The sequence below is a fragment of the Macaca nemestrina genome, chromosome 15, assembly GCF_043159975.1.
Source record: "Macaca nemestrina isolate mMacNem1 chromosome 15, mMacNem.hap1, whole genome shotgun sequence".
Classification (NCBI taxonomy): Eukaryota; Metazoa; Chordata; class Mammalia; order Primates; family Cercopithecidae; genus Macaca; species Macaca nemestrina.
In genome coordinates this window covers 26,777,116-26,799,694 of record NC_092139.1, presented here as the reverse complement: position 1 = coordinate 26,799,694, position 22,579 = coordinate 26,777,116, and the positions used below count along the sequence as shown (strand labels likewise).

The 22,579-nt window shown below is 41.8% G+C and overlaps 1 protein-coding gene across 1 annotated transcript in view; it reads right to left on the bottom strand.

Annotated features, from left to right (window-relative positions):
• Positions 1–22,579, bottom strand: part of LOC105496320 (TELO2 interacting protein 1) — a 50,714-nt gene that overhangs the window by 18,855 nt on the left and 9,280 nt on the right. The window contains exons 2-4 of the mRNA XM_011766653.3: positions 9,496–11,838; positions 4,179–4,379; positions 636–784 (exon numbers count right to left, since the gene is read on the bottom strand). Coding sequence (XP_011764955.1) covers positions 636–784; positions 4,179–4,379; positions 9,496–11,797 — 2,652 coding nt within the window. The 5' untranslated portion in view covers positions 11,798–11,838. The remainder of the gene's footprint in view (positions 1–635; positions 785–4,178; positions 4,380–9,495; positions 11,839–22,579) is intronic.

Genomic DNA, 22,579 nt, shown 5'->3' with positions numbered 1-22,579 from the left:
GGCGTGAGGCCCTGCGCTCGGCTGACAGTTGTGTTTCTCACTCCTGCCTGGGGGTAGGGAGGAATGCTGTTTCCCTTTGGGTGTAAGATCTTCTCCAGGGTGATTCGGAAAGCCCTGGCCCCCACTTCTACCCCACCCCACTGTCCTGTTATTGCAGTCACTACTGTATACTTCCAGCCCTTGCTGATGGGGGTGCTGCTTGGCAAACTGCCAGCAAGTCAGGCTATATTAGGAAGTGTTCAAGTTTTCCCTAGGATGAAAACAGAAAGAGAGATAAGGGCTAGTGTCAGGCTTGGAAGAATGATCTTTTAAAGTATTAAAACCTGCATCCTACATAGCTGAGAAAATAATATCCTTCCCAAAGCACATGGCTTTCTTTTCCTTGGAGATTCAGTGAATCCCCAAAACTTGTGGTTTTTAATGCAGGAGATTCAGCTCCCTTTGGCATCTGAGCAGACACAGAAAGATGTAAAACTGTCACCCCACAGACAAATTCCTTTGGATGCCTTCTCTTGGCCACCACACATGGACTACGACATAAGGGGAGCTACGTGCTCATCCGTGTAGCCACTGCCAACCAGGCCACACCTTAGTCCTACTGCTCTGAGAATGCAGAGAAGCAGCTGTGCACTGACCTTCAGGCGGATTTGCAGATTTTTATCTGACAACAAGTGGATGCAGCGTTCCATCACGTCCATGGCTATTTGGATCTGCAACGGCAGTGGTGGCTCCACATCTGGATGGGTGTCATTCTCGTCCACTTTGGGAGAGACTGACTGTTCCTCTGGAAAAAAAGCACAACTAGCGGCAGTGTTGTATGAGTGATAAAACAGAGATACCTAAATTTCTGTTCTTTATAAATTACTCAGTCTTAGGTATTTGGTTACAGCAGCACTGTAAATGGACTGAGACACCTCCATGCAAGGGGGAATGATGGGTACAGAAACCATAGTATAGCCATATAATGGCATTTTATGAGGTCCCTATTTTTTTTTAGAGACAAGGCCTTGCTGTGTCCATGCTGGAGTGCAGTGGTGTGAACACGGCCCCCTGCAATCTCAAACTCATGGGGTCAAGTGATCTTCCCACCTCAGCCTCCTGAGTGGCTAGGACTACAGGTGCGTGTTACCATGCCCGGTTAATTTTTAAATTCTTTTTACAGAAATGGGGGTCTCACTATGTTGCCCAGACTGGTCTCCAATTCCTGGGCTCAAGCAATCCCCCTGCCACAGCCTCTCAAAGTGCTGGGATTACAGGTATGAGCCACTACACCAGGCTTAGCATGGGTTTTAACAACAAGAGAAATGTTTATAAAATAATATTGTCTTAAAAAGACAAAAAGCACAACACAAAATTGCATATGCAGCATGAACACTACTACATATGTTTTTGCATGGGAGGAAGTACAGCAAAATATTAAAAGTGACAAGGTAATGAGACAACAGATGACTTAAATTTTTTCCCTATACCTTTGGTCTTTTCTAAATTTCCATTAATGAATATTTAAGATAAAAACAAGATATCTGGGAGGTTGAGGCAGGTGGATCACCTGAGGTCAGCAGTTTGAGACCAGCCCGACCAACATGGCAAAACCACATCTGTACTAAATTACAAAAATTAGCCGGCCATAGTGGCAGGCGCCTGTAATCTCAGCTACTTGGGAGGGTGAGGCGGGAGAATCGCTTGAACCCAGGAGGCAGAGGTTGCAATAAACCGAGATCGTGCCACTGCACTCCAGCCTGGGCAACAAGAGCAAAACTCCGTCTCAAAAAAAAAAGGATACGGTTCTCGTGTGGAGCCTTGAAGCTGGGACGTTCCATGGCTGGCCTCTGCTCTGTCCTTCACTTTTTCATCTCCTCTTGGTTCATCCTTTGATTAAAAGGGGTGCACGTCTGTCTTCTCCATCAGGCTGTAAGAACTTCTGATGGCCAGAATCAAACCTTACTTATCTTTGTAGGTGAGGTAATAAGGGCAGCTTGGTGTAGTTCACAGGGCATGGAGTTTGGTTAGAGGAGGTTGGATCAAGTCTTGCCTCTACAACCTATTAGCAACTTCTTTCATCCTACATTACCTCATCTGGAAAAAAAAGGGATACAGCACATATACCTCACATGCTACTGAAAGCACTAAATGAGATATTACCAGCCATTATCATTCTCACTGCTTAGAGTGCTGCGTTGCATGAGATAGATGTAAGTTTGTAAATGGAAACATCACAAGATTTGAGAATTGCATGAAACCCAGGCCAAAATCCCTACCCTGAAAAATTTTCCTGATCTACTTACAGCCCCAGCCTCATTCCAACCCTGATCACCAGCTGTGCTCATTTCCACTGAGCAGAGCACTGCTCCCTTAACTTTTTCCAATTTCAGTTCCCTCTGCTGGAAAGACAGACTCTTACAGTAGAGGATGCACCTGTCTCTAACAGATGCTGAAAAGATAAATGAAAATGCATTTGTAGAATGCTTGGATTTCTTGGAGAAAGGGACCTCAGATATACAAGGTGCTTTTATGTGCTTAAAACAAAAAACTCATGTCAAGCCAGCACTGAGGCAAACATTCCTTAGAATGCCAAGTGTGTGGTGTGTACTTGATGAATGATAAGCATAAAGATGATAGGCCTGTGCTTTTTTCCCCAGAGGGGAATTTGTTGTTTGAAATTCACCTATTGCAGAATGTTATTTGAGGGATGTGGATTTTCCTGGTATTGGAAGAAGGGTTTGACTCTTTCAGTCTGCTCTAAGTGAACATCAACTAACACTAGAAGATCCTAATCATGAAGGAATGGATTCACTGACAGTGCTCAAATTTTGAACAAGAATGGCAAATCTGGATTATGAGGGATCAGAATGCCTCCACTGCTTCAGCATTTCCAGGTTTGGATGAAGGGTGCAGTTCACGAAAAGGATTGGGTTGGCTCAAGAAACAAATCTGAGAAGAAAAAGCCTGATAGATTTCTGATCAGAAAACTCTGTTCTTGGGGAGAGCAATGACTCAACTCTGCATAAATCGTTATTTGGGTCCTGTGATGCTTCTCTGCTATTTAGAAGGCATTTGTTGCAGTGAGTTGTGTCGAGCTACTATTTCATGTTATTCTGCTGGAAGTACTGGCTTCAGTTCACCAGAATCTCACAGTGGAGATCACCAAAAGGAGGAAAAAAACAAAAAAAGGAAAAGAAAAGAAAAAGAAAAAGAAATCTGTTTTATTCCAACCTAACAAACTAATTTGGGACTCAGTTCGATTTAGGATGGTTCTGAGACCACCAAGCTCATTATGACTTGGCATTTTATATTTGCAGAGAAGATTCTAATAATTTATTAATCCTTCCGTGACCTGAAGCTCCAGATTGAGCTTGTGAATAAAACAACAGGCCAGAGCTTCAACTAGCCTGAACTCCCTTCTTTATCATATAAATTGGTAAGAAAAACACTGCAATCTCCTCCCACCAATAAACAAATGGACAAAGCATATGAATAGACAATGGGCATAAGGAAAAAAACCTGTTAGGAAAGAAGCTTATAGAAAGACATTCAACCTTGTTGGTAATCAAAGAAATGCAAGGTAGATAACAAGAACCATTTTTCACCTATTAATTTAGGAAGAAGTAAAACTGGAAATAGCCAATGTTGGTAAGGCTGTGGTGAAACCAGTATTCATCCTGCACTGCCGAAGGAAAAGTATAAATTGACACAACCATTTTGAAAGGCAATTTGGCAAGCATTAAATTATGTTCACATCCTTGACCCAGAAATCCTACTTTTGGGAATTTAAAGAAATATGCAAAAAAAAAAAAAAAAAAAAAAAAGTCACATGCACAGAATCATCCACTGCAGCACTGTTTATTAGTGTTATTATTAAGCCAGAAGCAACCTAAATGTCCTACAGCAGAATGGACACTTAGTAACAGCCATTAAAGCATTAATTATCAAAATTCAACAGCAACAGAGTTGCTTATAACTAAACACAAAAAGGGTACACAGCTGCAACCACGTAAAAACAGTTTTGCAACAGAAAAGAATGGAAAAAGATTACACAAAACAGGGGAACAACTATGTTAGCCTGGTAAGGTTATGAGTGACTTTTCTTATTTCTACCCTTTCTGTAATGATGTTTCACCATTTTTACAATAATCTGTTTCAGAAAGAAAAAAACAGCTAAGCCAAAAAAACCAAGTTACCTTCTTCATTATCAAAATCTGAGACATTTCCTTCTGCCACATCCTTCTCTTTGAGGTAGTTCAGCAAAAACTGTTCGATGTCTTCAGCTGTGGTGGTGCTCTTCTCAAGAGTTGCTGGTCTTTGGTTCAAATGACTTCCCTCCTCTCCTAAACTTTGCTCTTGGAGGTGCCCGAGATTACCTGTGTCTGGGAACCACTGGGCTGTAAATAAAGTGTTAGTTACAATGATCACCTTGGCTATTAACAGCAGGCATGAGTACTTCACACAGAATAAGCTCTTTGCCCTGGCCTGCACAGCCCCCACATGATTCAGTCCCTGCCTGGCTCTCCGGCCTCCCAGTTGACCATTAACCCATTATTTTCCAGTTCCCCCAATGCAGCAAGCATTTTCCTGTTTCAGAACTCTTGCATATGCTGTTCTGTCTGGAATTCCTCCCATCTACTTCACATCTGGTTAGCTCCAAGTCACATCTCAGAACACATAGAACTTGCCCGATAAGGCCCTCCCTTGACTACCCTGTTTAACTTAGGTCACTTACATGATATCTTATATAGCTCTCTGCTCTTTCCCTTCATATCAGTTCATCACAATATGTGATTATACATTTGCGTATCTATTTATTTGTGTGTCCTATTCAGTGTCTGAGTCTCCCATTAGACTCTATGTTCCATTGGTCACCACTGGAAATCCAATATGCCCAGTGTGAGATCCAGCATCTCTATTCCTTCAACCATCTCAGCTCTAACTGCAAATCATTTTTGTATGTCAGAGTTCCACAAAGGCTCTTAGTAGAGCAATTTGATACTCTCTCAAAAATTTAAACATAAACCCTTTAAACCAGCATTTTTTCCAGGAATTCATCCTATTGATATGCTGAGGCATGTCCAAAATGACCTACAAAGATATTGGGTGCTCAAAGTTTATGCAAAGGAAAAAATATACAAGACTGGCAAACACGTCCAAGTGACAAAATTCTGAGTACAGAATATACCACTCATTAGCAGAATACAGGCTTTACAGAGCCTTAAGGATGGATGGTCTCACACTGTATTTCTGACATAAAATGCATCAGAAAGCTGGCTGTTTTCTCTCCAAAGTCTTCCCTATTCGGTGATGCTCAAATACTTCTGATAAGTTACCACAGAATAAACTTCAAACATCACTGGGTCCCATGGTTTTCAAACTGTGCCTTGAGGAGCCTTAGGGCTTCACAGAAATGTCTTATGGATCACAACAGGGAGGGCACCAAGAGACGGGGGGCTACGGGCATGGGTTCTAGGGTCTCTATTCCTTCAACCAACTCAGCTCGAATTTCAATCTTTTTTTTTGTATATCAGGGTTCCCCAAAGGCTTCATTTCAAAAAAATCTCTCAATACTTAAAGAATAAAACAACAACAAATCCCACAGCCTGAAAATCACTGCTCTGGTCCAGTACCCTCCTTTTGCAGACAACTGGGAAAAAGACTTTGATAACCTTTAGCACCTGCTAATCTTCTTTTTATCAAAAAGCATCTGCACAGAGCAAGAGCAGCAGCAGATGGGAGATGACAGGGCCAGGCAACTGGGAGTATCAGAGAGCAAACACGTGAGGTGTGAGCCGGAGGTTCCTACACCCAGGGATCCATTATGACATTCTTCAAACCGCATCCCCAGTTGTCTATCAGGTACTTAGTGCACTCTAAGGGACTGGTTCCCAAATAGTTAAAACCCAGACCCAGCATTTACACTGCTAAGACTAGACAGGCTGCAAAGATTATTTCTAGATTCAAGGCTGGTGCCAGACATTAAAATGTCTTTGCTCACAATGGCTTTTAAACATATGAAAAGCAGCTCAATCTCACTTTTAATGCAAATTAAAACTATAATAAGGTGCTATTTTTCTCCTATTGGATTAGCAAAGATCAACAGCTTGGTAATATACAGTGTGGGTGAGGGCGTGGCAAAACTGGCACTCTCATACATCGCTGATGGAGTTTAAATTGGTACAACCTCTTAGAGAGCAATTTGATACTCTCTCAAAAATTTAAACGTTATACCCTTAAACCAGCATTTTCAGAAATTCATCCTATTGATAGACGGAGACATGTCCAAAATGACCTACAAAGATATTCAATGCAGCATTTTTTGTGGTGGCCAAAGACCGGAAATGACCAAAATGTCTACCAAGAAAGGACTGGTTAAATACACTACGGTGCAGACACATGATGGAATACTATGCAGCCATAAAAAGAATGCAGCAGCCATGTATGGATGGACTTGCACATTCTCCAAGTTCTGTAGTATGTGACATAAACACTTATTTTCAAAGCTACCCTATTTTTTTCTTGTTATGAATAATCAGCCAACAAGCAGTTGGTATTCGCAGTAATTAACTGATGGTTCTTGCCCTTACCGTGGCACCTAATGCTTTTTTAGTCACTGCATGTGACACACTATGTTAATGATAACTCAGTTTCCTAAAACTCTTACTGGGTTCTTCTAAGGCCTTTCCAAAGTTCTCTGAGAACACATTTCCACACCCATCTTAAAAGAGTGGCTGTCAGATAATTCGATGACAAACAGAAATGACAGCAAAAGGTGCTCCTCTGATTTATGAGTGACTATAACAACTCCACCTGAGCACTAATTCCTGTTCAAAAAGCAAGTGTATTCTGGGTTATTTCAAATCTTTCAGAAAAGCTAGCTCTAAGTTTGCTTCTGTTCCAAGGAAGCCCCACACTCAATTTGAACCATCCAATTTTCCTTTCTGCAAGGCAGACCCTCTCCCTCCACCTCATTTTTTTTTTTTCTTTTTAAAGCACTACAAAGCTACACGAGTCTTGACATTCCTCTTTCAGAGATGATCGAAGACATCAGCAATCTAAGGCAATTCAATTCTGAAGGCCCAAATTCAGATACCTCTTGAGAGACATATTTCACAGGGCTTTTCTTAAACTACTTTATAGAAATTTCAAATTGAAACATAGCGTAGGTCCCTAAAGCAGTACAGGTGGGATATACTTGGCCCATGGAAGCCAGCCTTAGTCTGCATAAGCAACCTGCCAGTCCTTATGAGGGCCTCCACAAGGGCAGGTCCAGGTGGGTCTTATTCATGGCTGACTCCCCAGTGACTAGCCCACTACACAGGCTTCCAAGTGGCTGCAAAATAAAATCCAAACTCCTTCTCTTGGTCCATAAGGCCCTACCAGGATTTGTCCTTGCCCTTCTTTCCAACTTCATCTTGCAACACTCTCTACAATGGCCTCTTTTCCATTCTCCAAAGACCCATGCCCCTTCTTCCCTCTGGGCCTTCCCACCTGAATTTTTATTTCTATTTTTTTTAAGACAGTCTTACTCTGTCACCCAGGCTGGAGTGCAGTGGTGCAATCACGGCTCACTGCAGCCCTGACCTCCCTGGGCTCAGGTGATGCTTCTGCTTTTGCCTCCCAAGCAGCTGGAATTACAGGCATGTACCGTCACTCCCAACTCATTTTTTCCCATTTTTAGTAGAGACGAGGCCTTACTAGGTTGCCCAGGCTTGTCTTGAACTCCTGGGCTCAAGCAATCCACCCACCTCAGCCTCCCAAAGTGTTGGGATTATGGGTGTGAGCCATGGCACCCGGCCTGAATGTTCTTAAAAATAAAAAAAAAACAACGTGACAGCCCCATATGTGTTGATGTGCCCTTCTCATCCTTCAGGTCTCGGCTTTAGTGTTGCTTCCTCAGAGAGGCCCTCCCTGACCACTGAACTTACAGAAGCCTGTGCCTGTTACATCGAGGTGTTTATTTCCTTCACAGTGTTTATCAGAATCTGTAGTGAGCTTGTCTAATGATTTGTTTACTTGTTTATCATCTCTCTTGCAGTGGCAGGGAAGTTCCATGAGTTTATTCGTCTTGTTCTCTGCTCTATCTTCATTACCTAGCACAGTGTCTAACATATGGCAGGCACTCTTGAATGAATGAATGAATGAATGAAAAAAGGAACATTTACGCTGAACGCAAATGCTCATGCATGAATAAACAAACACTGGAAATGGCATTAGCTACACGGCAGGGCACTGTCCCTGCCCCAGTCACCTTCCATGAGAATGCTTCTTACAAGGTCTTGGCTTTTTCAACTGACAAAATGAGGCCAGTGACCATTCCACCTGCCTCAGAGGCTATTAGCAATACTGAGATAAATACTGGAAATATGCTCTTTAAATAAAAGGGACCCTGCTATACAGCTTATTATTTTCTCATTGAAAGACTGACTATCCAGTTGAAAGATTCCTTTTCTTATAATTGAAGTCCAAAATTTTGCCCTTTTTTTTTTTTTTGAGATGGAGTCTTGCTCTGTTGCCCAGGTTGGAGTGCAGTGGCGCAATCTCGGCTCACTGCAAGCTCCACCTCCCAGGTTCAAGCCATTCTCCTGCCTCAGCCTCCCAAGTAGCTGGGACTACAGGCGCCCGCCACCACGTCCAACTAATTTTTTTCTGTATTTTTTAGTAGAGATGGGGTTTCACTGTGTTAGCCAGGATAGTCTCAATCTCCTGACGTTGTGATCCGCCCGCCTTGGCCTCCCAAAGTGCTGGAATTACAAGCATGAGCCACCGTGCTCAGCCAATTTTGCCATTCTAATAGTGGCTAACATCTCTGGCAAGCACCCAATAGGATCAAAGAGAAGAAGAGAAACTCAAACCAACTCACACAATTAAAAGGTTAAAAGGAAGTTTCTAGACCTGCTCTGTCCAGTGTGGTAGTCGCTAGCTACATGTGGCTATTAAAATTAAGTAAAATATAGAATTCAGGTACACGAACCACATGTGTAGAGTGGTAACTGTACTGGATAGAACAGATAAAGATTATTTCTACCATCACAGAAACTTCTCTTAGACAGTACTGTTCTAGACTATATGTGGACTGAATAATTCATGTTATATCTCTTCTTCATTAGCATAGATACTGCTAACGCTATGCATCATCAGAAGCAGTTTGATATACTGGAAAGAACTGTCATAAATCCTGATTTTATCATTTATTAATTGTGTGACTCTGGCTAAGTAGGATGTCACTGACCCTTAGTTTTTCTTATTTATAAAATAGAAATAATATTTGCATTTAGTCTGCAGGGTTTATATCCCTGGCATAGAGCAGGAGCTCAATAAATGGTAGAGATTACTGAAAGTATAAAAGATAAACAGTGAAACTCCACCATAACCTATGGGACTGGAGAGACAATGATTCAAATGTCCCCCATAGCATCACTGCAAACAATGCAAAAAACAAGGCTAAGCAAACTAGGAGATTGAGTCCTGTCCCCCACACATCAGCATTAAAAAGGGCTCTCAATGTACCTAATGCTGCCATCAGAGCATGCAGAACACTGACAAAGGAAGCAGCTCTCTTATCGTAAAATTGGTCCAGGGTGGCCAAGACATCTTGAACCACATCTGCCACCAAAGGAAGCAGGTTAGCATCTGAGTTCCGCAGCATGACTTCCAAGACCTTTGGGGTATGAGGGTGCAGAGACAGATGACGCAGATTTAAAGAGATCCCATTCACTAAATAGTCTGAATTTTGGTTGATCAGGTGCTGCAGGGAGTTGTAGCCACAAGCATGGCAAATATTCATCATGGTGCTGGTAGCCACCTGACTGATGAGTAGGGTTTGGTCTCCAGCCTTCTCCATTACTGGATAAAGGACTGACATCAAGAGCAAACAGAAGTTTTTTCCTAGTGCATATGCAAACTGGCCAATTCCTTCCAACTGAATGCATATTTGCCAGATGTTGCTGTTCATGGAGCAAATAGTGGGACTTGGTTTTGAGAAGGCTAGAAAAGATGTAACTTGGCAGGTGTGTTCACCAGACGTGATGGCCTGGAGGCCTGGGTGTTCCATCATCAGCTCCTCTCCCATTTCCTCAGTTTCCAGATAGGTAACCAAATACCAATTTTCTTGACTTGTGTATTCTTCAAGTATAGATGTCACAATCTCTCTCAGTTCCTCTGGGTTTGTTTTAATATGTTTTTCATGAAGATTCTCGACCTCTAGCCCAGCAGCCCCTGTAACCAGTTCATTAAGGATCATGGCAGCTTGCTTCCGGTAAACCACGGATTGACGGTAAAGTTCCATAAAGTGATCCACAAGCAAATAAAGATTCCCATAATAACCAAGTAGCTGACAAACCTGCCTCAAGAGCATGAAGATCCTCTCATCAGTGAAGAAGTGGAAATATCTCCTCTGGATGTGGTTCCAAGGCTGTGTGGCTGAGGTCTTTGGAGAGGCATTCAGATCATCAGAGTTCCAACGCCGTTCCTCAACAATCTTGATGTCAGCCACGTCTAGCTCTAGAACTTGGATGAGTGCTTTGGAAAGGCGCTGGAGATGGGCCAGAGAGTTGAGAACAAAGTTTATTTTTGGACCCAAGAGTTTCAGATAACCAAGTAACAAGGAAAGTGTAGAGAATTTGCCCTGGTCATCTTGGGAGTTCATTAGGCGAGGAAGAGATGTGGCAAGGGAATGCAGGCTTTCCGACAAGATGTCAGCAAGGGCTTTGCTGCCCACCACTACTCTTTGATCTGCAAAATGTCTCAGAACTTTATTGCACTGGGCTTGGACTTCAGAACTCTCATCATTTACTAGTCCCACTAAGGCCTTCAGAAGGGGACCAGCACATTCGACCAATGATTGACTACACTTCAAAAGAAGGTCCTCCACAAGTTCTACCAGTTCCAGCCTCACCTTCCAGTGTGGGTGAACAGAAACACACTCAATTATCTTTTTAATAAGGATAGTCAGCTTGTCGCCAGTGTTTTTGACCCAATCTGCTTCCCTGTGAACCATCAGCTCTGCTACTCTGTGCTCAACTGCAGGTTTTGCTTGGACCTTTGAGATTCTTTTGAGCTGTTCATCAGCCATAATGAAGCTCACTGTCTTGTAAAAGATCTTTAGGGAAGATACGACAATGCTGTGACCTTGTTTAAAGTCTCCTGTGATAACCCTGGTCAGTGCAGTTGAGATTCCAGGTAAAAAAGAGGCAAACAAATCCCCCAGCTGCTTTTGTTCAAGTTCATCCAATGACCTTGGATGGTCCTGACAATCACACTGCAAGAGTAGAACCTGTAAACATTTTAAGGCAGCAATTTTAATTTGCTTTGATTTCTCCTGTTCTGCAAGGCCTAACAGCAAAGATATGGCAAATCCTAAACGTGGCAGAATGGAGGGCTCATAAAAAGTCAGAATGATGTCCCCATAAGCTGAGTGCATTAATGTGCTAAGTCCCTGGATCACAGCCAATTTCAACTCCTCAGACACAGCCGCAGGCTTTTGGGAGCTAGGTGAATACAGACAAGCAGAGAGTTCTGAAAAGAGTTCCTGGAGAAGTTCTTGTTCTTTCACACATGTTGAAGAAAGGACAAATGTGAGGCATTCCACCACACTCTGGATCAAACGCTCTCTTTTGGGACCTGGGGTCTTCAGGGTAAACCGCAGAGGGAAGAGGATGTACTGCTGAAGTTCCTGAAGGGCACTGTCACTCACAGCTTGTAGTCGAGTCTGCAGATGCTCCACATTCTCCACTGTCTGGGTCTTTGTGAGCTGAACACAGACTGGACGTAAGACACCAAAGGCCTCCTCAGGAGTATCAAAAACTGCCATTGTGCAGCAGCCTTCCCCTCACTGAGGAAACATCCTGCAGGCTGGAGGAAGGAAACTGTTCAGTAAAAATGTCAAGTTCAAAGCAAGTATGAAGTGAACTTGCATTCATTCATTCAACAGACATTTACCAAGGGTCTATGTGCCAGCCACTGCACTGGGCACCAGGGCTGCAAACAAACTGAGCCCCCTGTCTAGTGAGGGAAGTACATGTACAGTTACAATAAAGTATCTTCAGGATTAGGACAGGCCTAGGCTTCCAGTCCTGAGTGTGGAAGTCATATCCTGAGGAAGCCAGGATGGGTCTCACAAGAAAATTATGTTCGAGGCAAGACTTGAGGGAGGAAGGAATAGGAATCTGTGGACTATTTTCAGGAGTCTGGATTTTAACCTTCAGGATTTTGGATTTAAACCTTCAGGTTTTGGCCAGGCGTGGTGGCTCACACCTGTAATCCCAGCACTTTGGGAGGCCGAGGTGGGCGGATCATGAGTTCAGGAGATCGAGATCATCCTTGATCTTCCTCGATGGTGAAACTCCGTCTCTACTAAAAATACAAAAAAATTAGCCAGACATGGTGGCGGGTGCCTGTAGTCCCAGCTACTCGGGAGGCTGAGGCAGGAGAATGGCGTGAACCCGGGAGGCGGAGCTTGCAGTGAGCCGAGATCGCGCCACTGCACTCCAGCCTGGGAGACAGTGAGACTCCGTCTCAAAAAAAAAAAAAAAAAAAAAAACCCTTCAGGTTTCATCTTTTTAAAACTGAGGTATACGTACAGTAAAATGCACTATCTTAACGTACAGCTCAGTGAATTTTTGTGTAGGTACAGAACAATGTAACCACTACCCAAAGTAAGATACAGAATAATTCCAACAACCTAGAAGGCTCCCTCAGGTCCTTTTGCAGTCAATTCCTATTTCGCCTGCCTGGAGGTAACCACTCTTCTGACTTCTATCACTACAGACATGTTTTGTCTGTTCCTGTCATTAAGAGGTTTAAAGCAAGGGGTGATATGGTCAACTCTATGCACTGAAAAGATCCCCCAGGAGCCTGTAATACAGGAGAAGGATCAAAATTGGGTGAGACTGACAGCAACATAAAGCGAAAGGGGCTACCCAGAGAGATGGGAAAACTGGGAGCACATACTATCACAGAACACACAGGAGAAGACAGATTCCAGCAGGATGGAAAGATGGACAGCAGGCAGGCAAGCAGGCAAAGGAGAAAGGATTACGGGAAAGCAAAGAGCAACTCAATATCCGAGAGTCTGTCTTTTTGAGTCTGTCTTTTTTTTTGTGAAGAGAAATTCAAAGTCATGGGCTGACAGTGAACAAGGAGGAGGATAAACAGAGGGCTTGAGGAGAGAAATAAAAGTCTCAAATATTCCCTTTGGAGAAGCAGAGCATGCTGGGAAGACATAAAGTGTGGCCCAAGGGTACTGAAGACTGAGTTGAGTTGGAGACCATAAATGTGTATAACTGTAAAATGTCGGCATTGGATGGAGGCTTAGAGATCATCTAGTCTGGTGGTCTTGTGGTCTTTCTTTTTTCTCTACTTGCTGGGGGCTTTTGAAGAGGTAAGAAAGTGCTTGTGCTGCTTCTCTCTACCCCCAGTTCCATGAATGCTCCTGAACTCGGTGGCTATAGATTGGCAGGCAAGTTGTGCCCAGCAGGCATGAGCAAGGCCTGCTCAGTCCAGAGAGAGAAATAGATGGTGCCAAACTTCCCCTGGGAGGGGACTCTGATACGCTGAGAGTCTAAGCCTACTGAGCTCCCTGGAACCCTATGAGGACGGGCACTGTTCATCTCTGTGAGGCTTCGTGGGGCTGTATCTCATGCTCTCTGTGGCCCCAAGAAGCTAGAGAAGGGAAGAAGCTTGACTCTTCCCTATCTCAGGCTAGAAAAATGCCATGCATGGCAGCCACAAAGCTTGGCTGGGGACTAATGACATCCCAGGTGCACTGGCTCATACACTGATGAACCAGAGGCTGCTTTGCCACCTCCCTGCCTGAGATACTGGTAGTTGGATGAAGAAGTAGGAAGGAAGAGAACTGCTTAACGGGATCCAGCAGTCACGGGTAGAAAAAGCATTTCAGCACTCCTTGAGCTGGTGAATCTTAGATTAACAGAACCAGAAAAAGAGGCAGATGAGAATTTAAATAATAATAATAATAATAATAATAATAATAATAATAAGACCAAGTTCAATTATGACACCAAAGACGTTTCTTAGAATTAAAAGCATAATTTTCCACATGCAAAAAAGCTCCACTGATGAAATTTTTAAAAAGATAGTTAATTGCAGAAACCCAATTAGTGGCCTAGAAGATCAAGCAGACCTATCTTACCCAAAGCAGGGATGCAGAGATGCAAACCGTGAGACTTGGAGGACAGATCTGGGAGAACCACCATGTAAGGGGTAATTTGAAAGGAGAAACATTTCCCTTAGCTGCAAAAAGATTTATCTGGAGACCTAAAACCCTGAAGGATACACACCTGACCACATTCTGGTAAAATCCCTTCACTCTAAATATGAAGAGAAAAATCACATATTCCTTTGAGGAGGAAAGGACAAATAACATATAAAAGAAAAATAAATGGCTGTGAACTCCTCATTGGCAACAATGGATGCTAGAAGACAGTGGAATAGCACCTACTTACTGCAAATAAAGGATGTGGCCCCCAAATGCCGCTGAAGATGTTCTTCTGTCAAGATGGAAGAACAACATGCAGGAGAGGGTATCAGCCACATATCCTACCAGAAGAAGATACTTACACTGCTGAGGAGTGTTTTTTCTTTTAGTACGGAGAATTTTCTTCAAATACAATGTTTAAATGGAAGCCCAGTATACAAAACAGACAAAATCAGAGGGTGTCTTATAAAATACAGGGTGAAGGCAATGGCCTAGGGCTCTCTTATTTCACTGTAGGAGTTTCAAGAAGATAACTTGGGGTCTGCCCCTCAACAGGGTGGTGGTTCCTAAACTACATTCTCAGATTACATAACAAAAACCGTAGTAGAGCTAATGAAACGGGAAAACACAGTATGTCTAACATTGACCTCATCACTTTCTGCCATATTCCCTTGGTGATTCATAGTCAAGCTAGAAACCATAGAATCTGTTTTCTTTCACCCCTTCTTAATCCCAGCATTCCCTACATTTCATCAATTCCACCCCTTTAACACCTTTCAAATCTGTTGATGACAACTGAGGTGTTTAATATTGGGTCAACTCTCACAGTTTCCTCTCTGGCCCTTTGGCTTGTTTCTTGCCCTCTTTGAATTCACATCTCACAATGACACTTAAGTAATCTTTCTAAAAGAAAAATCTGATCGCAATTCTCTAGGCTTAATTCTTAAACTGTTCTCCATCCTGCATGAAGGGCAGATACTTCTAGGTAGAAACTATACCTAACCATTACCATGGCATACAGGGTCTTCACCATCAGGCTTCTGCCTGTCTTGCCAACCTCATTTCTCACTGTTCTATCACTTGATCTCTAACCTGCAATCATGTAAAATTTATAAAACTTGCAATTTTCTAAACAGGTGGTGCTAGTTTACATTTGTCTCCTTTTTCCTACCCCTGTACACACTTCTATGACAGTATTTGGCAAGCTGTATTATTTATGTATATGTCTGTCCTACCTACTTTAGACTAGAGGCTCTGAGAGGGCAGGGACAATCCTATACCTAGAAGCCGGAAGAGCATCTGGCACACGGCAAGCCCTCAAAAACATCTGTACAGATTCCGCTTCCAAGTAGGCTCTAGTATGGTTTGGCAGGCTAATACTCCTGCCAATGTCTAGAAAAAGTCAAATAAATTACAAAAATCATTTCTTAAAGCATCCAATACTTGTGGAAGCAACAAGGACTAGATGGACTAACAGACAGAATGTTCAGAGGGAATCAACAATCAATAGCTTGTGTGTGGGTGGGTGGGTGTGCGTGTGGGCATGCGTGCGTGAGCCTTTGGTGCATTTGTTGATCCTGGATGTGGGCTCGGGAATAGGGTGTGGTTATCACTGGGGAAAGAGAAACCACAATGCTTTTAATGGTCACCTGGGGCTGGAGAGACAAAACTACAGCCTCGAGGGACCTCAAAATACCCAACTTCTGGAAGAAGGCTGCTGCTGGAGACAAGCCAGTAGAGATTTTGGTATTCTTCAAAGCTAGGGTAACAAAACTGGAGATTTGACGGACTTGAAATACTTACTTGGTTGGGGTCTTCCTCAAGACATTTAGTCAATTTTGAAATCATGTGAAGTAGTGATAGGCTAAATAACTAAGTTGAAAATCTTACGGGCAGAAGTGAACCTCCCAAAGGCTTTCATGTCTAAGGAGACAAACAGCCTATTAGGCTTTCAACTGAAAGCCCTGGAGGATCATACTCTAATAAGGATGAACCAAACTAAGTTTGAGGCTTACCAGGATTGCAACCCAACAGTGACCCAACTCAATCCCTGAAATATGTCAGATTAGACTGAAGTATTTAGTTAACAAAAGAAAGGAGCAAACCTTGATGGAAGATATATGCAGCCGCTATGATACTTTTATGTAATGTTTGGTATATAGTAAGTTTTTTAAGCATGTGTGGAGGTAAATGCACATAGCTGGTAATCAGGAGAAAAAACAGACATTAGAAGCAGACCTGTGGATGGCCCAATTATTGAAGTTTAGTAGTCAAGCACTTTGAAATAACCAAGATTAATAAAGTCAAGAAATGGAGGAAAAGATGACCAAAGTAAATGAAAGGATAAATAATTTTACCACGGAATTGGCTGAAATCTATTTAAAAAAATCAAATGGATACTTTAGAACTGAGAACTACAGTATCTATAATTAAGAATTCAATATAAGATATTAACAGTAAATTGGACTCAGCAGGAGACATGATTAATGATTTGGAAGACAGGTCAATAAAAAATATTCAAACTCAATTAGAAAAATGAATGGTAAACACAGATAAGAACATAAAAGACATGTGGAAGAAAAGACGTAAATGAGTCTCAGAAGACAGCATAGAGCAGAAGCAATACTAAAATGTCCAAAACAAATTAAAGAGATCAACCCACAGATTTAAAAAACTCAGCAGCCCAATTATTTGGCCAATATAAAGAAAAGAACACACAGATACCATAGTCAAACTGCTGAAAAACAAAAAGAGGAAAACCTGAAAAAGCAGTGAAGCAATAAAAATGACAGCTGACTTCTCAAAAGAAACGACACAATCCAGGAGTCAATAGAATACTATCTTTAATGTACTGAAAGAAAATAACTCCCAACTTCGATTTTTTTTTTTTAAATCTATGGACTAGGGAACCAACTGTGAATTTTAAAACCTATAAAAACCACCTCTTTCAATAAGGTAAGGCTGGGCCTGGGTGGCTCAGGCCTATAATCCCAGCACTTTGAGAAGCTGCAGTGGGTGGATAACTTGAGCCCAGGAGTTTGAAACCAACCTGAGCAACATGGTGAAACTCCATCTCTACAAAAAATACAAAAATTAGCTAGGTGTGGTAGTGTGCACTTATAGTCCCAGCTGCTAGGGAGGCTCAGTTGGAAGGATCGATTGAGCCTGGGAGGTTGAGGCTGCAGTAAGCTGTAATTGTGCCACTGTACTCTAGCCTCGGTGACAGCGTGAGCCCGTCTAAAAAAAAAAAGAAGGTGAAATTAAGATATTTACGACAAACAAAACCTGAGGGAATTCATTGCTATCAGGCAGCACTAAAAGAAAAAACAATGTAAGAAAATAAACCTAGACAGAAGCATGGAACTGTAAGAGGGAATGAAGAAAATGAAATAGGTAAATATATAAAAAATGAACTGTACAAAACAATAACTATTATGTCTTCTGTAGTTTGTGCATATATAAAACTAAAATGCAAGACAACAATAATTCAAAAAGGGGGGGGGAAGGAGTTAAGTGTCTAAGAGTCTAGTAGTATAATGAAGTGATAAAATAATCTGTATTAGACCGTAACATGTCAAGATGTTAAATGCATGTTGAAATCTGTAGAGTAAGCTCTAAAATAATTGTAAAAGAATACCTACCTAACAAGATTACAGGGCAGTAAAAAATGGGATACTATTTTTGATTAATCAAAGGGCAAAAATGCAAAAAAAAAAAAACAAAACTAGTGAGCCAAATTGAAAACAAAAAGTAAGATGGCAGAGAGAAGTCTGTAGTACAACTGAAACAGCGATTACATTTGTGCAGAGTTTGTCAACAGTAGAACTACTGACATTTTGGGTAGGATAATTACTTGTTGGTGGAGGGCTGTCTTGTGCATTGCAGGGCATTTAGCAGCATCCTTGGCCTCTGTATCTTGGCCATCCATCTATCTGCTGCCAGTAGCAGTAGTCCAGGTGTAACAAACAAAAATGTCTCCAGACATTGCTAGATGTCCTGTCAAGGACAAAAATTGTCCCTGGATTTGGTACCATTGGTAGAGTCAGCATAATCCTAATCAAATCCCAGCAGGATTTTTGCAGAAACCTGAGTCTAAAACTGATAGAGAAATGCAAAGGACCTAAAATAGAAAAGACAATCTTCAAAAAGAAGAATGCAGTTAGAGAACTTACACTAACTGATTTCAAGTTTACTATAAAGATATAATAATTAAAGGACAGTGTATACTTGGCATAAAGAAAAATGAACAGAGTTCAGAAATAGACCACACATAGAATAGAGAGTCCAGCTATAGACCTACACACCTGACACAGGTGACAGTAAGTGAAGGGGTGAAAATAATGGCCTTTTCAATTAAAGGTGCTATGTCACTTGGCTACTCATATGAAAAAAAAATATATATATATATAAATATATGTATATATATCTTGATTCCATCACATCATATTTAAATGTGAAATGTAAAACAATAAAGCTTTCCAAAGGAAACAGACAAAAACATCTTTGTGATCCTGGAGTAGGCAAAGATTTCTTAACTAGGACACATAAAGAAAAAAACTGAGAAATTGGACTACCTTATAAGAATTTCTGTTCATCAAAAGACACTATTAAAGAGTGAAAAGGCAACCCATAAAGTGATGTTAAGACACTTGCTACACATCTGACAAAACACTCATATCTATAATATACAAAAGATTTTTAAAAAATCATTTTAAAAAGGAAAGACAACCTAATAGAAACACAAAAAAGGACTTGTATAGACATATCACAAAAAAGGATAGCCAAATTGCCAATAAACATATGACAAGACTTTCAATATCATTAGTCAGGAAAATGCAATTTAAAACCACAATGCAATACCATTACACATCCATGAGAAGAACTAAATTGAAAAAAGGGAACATACTAGGTGCTGGCAAGGATACAAAGCAACTAAAACTCTCATTCGATGCTGGTGGGAGTATAAATCAGTGCAGCTAGTACAGAAAACTCATTGGCAGTATCTATTATTTCAAAGGTGAATATATATATGCTCTATGATCTAGCAATTCCATTCTTTGATATATACCCAATAGAAATGTATATATAAGCTTATCAAAAGATGTATTCTGGAATTCACTATACACAATCACCCTAAAATGAAAACTACCCTAACGCCTATCTATAGCAGAATGGATAAATAAACTGTAGTATAGGGCCGGGCGCGGTGGCTCAAGCCTGTAATCCCAGCACTTTGGGAGGCCGAGACGGGCGGATCATGAGGTCAGGAGATCGAGACCATCCTGGCTAACACAGTGAAACCCCGTCTCTACTAAAAAATACAAAAAACTAGCCGGGCGAGGTGGCGGGCGCCTGTAGTCCCAGCTACTCGGGAGGCTGAGGCTGGAGAATGGCGTGAACCCGGGAGGCGGAGCTTGCAGTGAGCTGAGATCCGGCCACTGCACTCCAGCCTGGGTGACAGAGCGAGACTCCGTCTCAAAAAAAAAAAAAATAAAAATAAAAAAAATAAACTGTAGTATATTCTCTCAATGAAATACTACACAGATGAAGATTTACCACAAGCAGAGATCTTCAAAAGACTGGGTTATAGGCTCAGAAATATATAAACCAGCTTTCTCTAAGGAAGACAGCATAACACATTGCTACTCTGACATGACTATAAAAGGCAATCATATAGCTTTATGGGATGGCCATGAAATCACAGTTGTGTGACAATATGTCAATTACAGAAAGAATTGTTTAGAGATTTAGAGCCTTGGGAATCCTAGATTCTATTCCTATAAAATGCACCCTGATTACTTAGAGTGGTGCTACACCAAAGTTTGATGTTTATAACCAATAGCAACAGGGGCATTCTGGTCCAGAAAGTTATACTGGGATGAGGCATTCAGAACAAACGGATTCTCTGGGTGAGCAGACAAAACCACCCAGAGCTCAGAGAGTGACTGAATAAACATGAATAAACATAAGCATGACTAAACAGTTCTTGACTGCTAATGGACATCTAAACCCTTTCTAGTTTACTGGCCCTCCGCTGTGGTCCTGGAAAGTAGTTGGCAAGCAGCCACTGGGGAGGTGGGAGATGAGATCTGTGATTGGACAGCATAACTGAACTCACTGCCCCTGGCAAGCCTCTTCCCCTCCCCCCGACCTTTCTGCCTTGTAACAGGAGTGGGCTATATAAGATCCTTGGGCTATGGTGTAAAGGTCGTGAAGACAAATGGAACAATCTGTACAGGACACGGTGTTATACTTTACAGATACTTAGATCCCAACGTACTTATTGTATCATACAATCAAGAAGGGAAAAGGGGAGGGAAAAAAGTGCAAAAGGAATTTGGAAACAATGAATACTAACAAGGAAGAGGGAGAAGGATCTGTGTTGGGCTAGGGCACTATACACTTTGGGCTGTGCGGGAAGGCTGCACAAGGTTAAAGTCCTGTCACAAGCAAAGGCCTGAAGGGAGAAAAGCCATAGCACCTAATAAAGGCAGAGATGAGACAGAGATGCCATTGTGGCAGGTGAGCCAGGCCTCACACAGCAATTCAGATGAAATCATTTGCTCAGGGCCTTTGCACTTGCTGTCCTCTCCCCTATGTCCTCAGGGCTCGCCCCTTTACCACTTTCAGGGCTTTGTTCAAGTGAGGCCTGGTCTGATCACCCCTATTTATCACTGCTACCTATGCTTACTCCTCCTCATCTCCTTTCCTTGCCTTTAAATTTTTCATCCTTAGCACTTCACACCAGCTGTCAAACCAGATTATCTACCTGTTTGTTTACTGTTTCTCTCCCTTCAATGGAATACTAGAATCAGTGATTTTTGACTGGTTTCTTAATTGCTTTTGGTACAAAGTAGGTATTCAATAAATGGGCGTTGAATTAGTGGTCATAATGCAAGATCTGGTTCTGTCATTTGTAGAGCGCTGGTATCAGCTATTCTGAACTGGATTCTAGATGAAACCTACCATGCTCTTCTCTTGGGGTGAGTTTTTCCTACATATAGTTGATCTAGTCTACACTGGGAAAGTGCTGCTAGATTTCATTCTCATGGGGTAATCACAGTTCTAGATTTGGCTGTACTCTAGCCCACTTTTAGGCTATTTCCAGAACTGGGACAGAGGGAACATGTATATACTCTCTCTATACATGCTTTCCCCCTTCTGAAGAATAAGTTGTAAGATGACATAGGTATTTGTTCAATAATCCATCTGGGTGCAGTGTTCAGAGTACACTGGAGGACTGATCTGGGTTGTACCCCTGACTTTTACAGTACCTGGCTGTGTGATTTCCATGAATTCTAGCTTCTTCAATATAAAATAAACTTCTGGATAAGACAATCTCCAAAATTTCCACCTTTGAATAACTAGCCTATGGAAAGAACGACTGGGTTTAGAGCCCAGAGATAGGAGTTCAGATATAAAAATCATCAATACAAGTTCTTGAATAAGAGGAAAACATTTTTCTTTTGTTGTTGAAAAAAAACCCCATCATACATCAGGCAATGTGCTAGGTATTTAATGTATTCCTCATCCACAAGCTAAGCAGCACAAGGCTCAGAGAGGTTCAGTGATGTTCACACAGCAAGCAGGTGTCACACTTGGGCTTCATCTCGAGCCTGCCTGACTCCAAAGGCTGTATATACTCTTTCCACTATGCCAGAGGTTCCCAACCTGGCTGTTTAGCAGAATCAAGGAGGAACAATTTAAGTACAGATTCCTGGGCTCCAAACCAGATCTACGGAATCAGAATCAATGTGGTGGGGGAGCAGGTATAATTGGGAATCCATAATTTTAAAACTTTGCAAGGTCAGCCCCATGGCCAGTGAGGTGTGGGAACCTTGCACTGTATATATTCTCTATGTGCTTTCCCTTCTGAAGAACAAATCATATGATGAAATAGGTACTTGTTCAATAATCCATCTGGTTGCATTGTTCAGAGTACACTGGAGGACTACTATCTTGGGTTAAAACGATGAGTTTATTTGTCTCCCCAGCTGAACGGTATAGTGTTACAGCTTTACTTGTGGTTTCCCCAGCACCTGCTGGTGTCTGCCAAGCAGTTCCCACTCACTGTTTAATAAATAAGTAAAAGAAGCTGGATAAACATTAACCCTTCAGCATATTCTGAAGTTTTGTTGATTGCTACTCATCTTTCCCTCTATCTAGAAATGTTTCCTTAGCATATACTATTTGCCATACAGTGTGCTAAATTCTTGACAAGGGAAGAGATACAATGTTAACGAGAGAGGCTAACACTGTAAGGGAAGTGTACTGCAGAACAGGAAGAACATGCAGAGGAGGGGAATCAAGGAGACTTCCCATACATATTTCCGGAAATTACTCTAGGCTCACATAATGCTTAGTTTACAGCTGTCC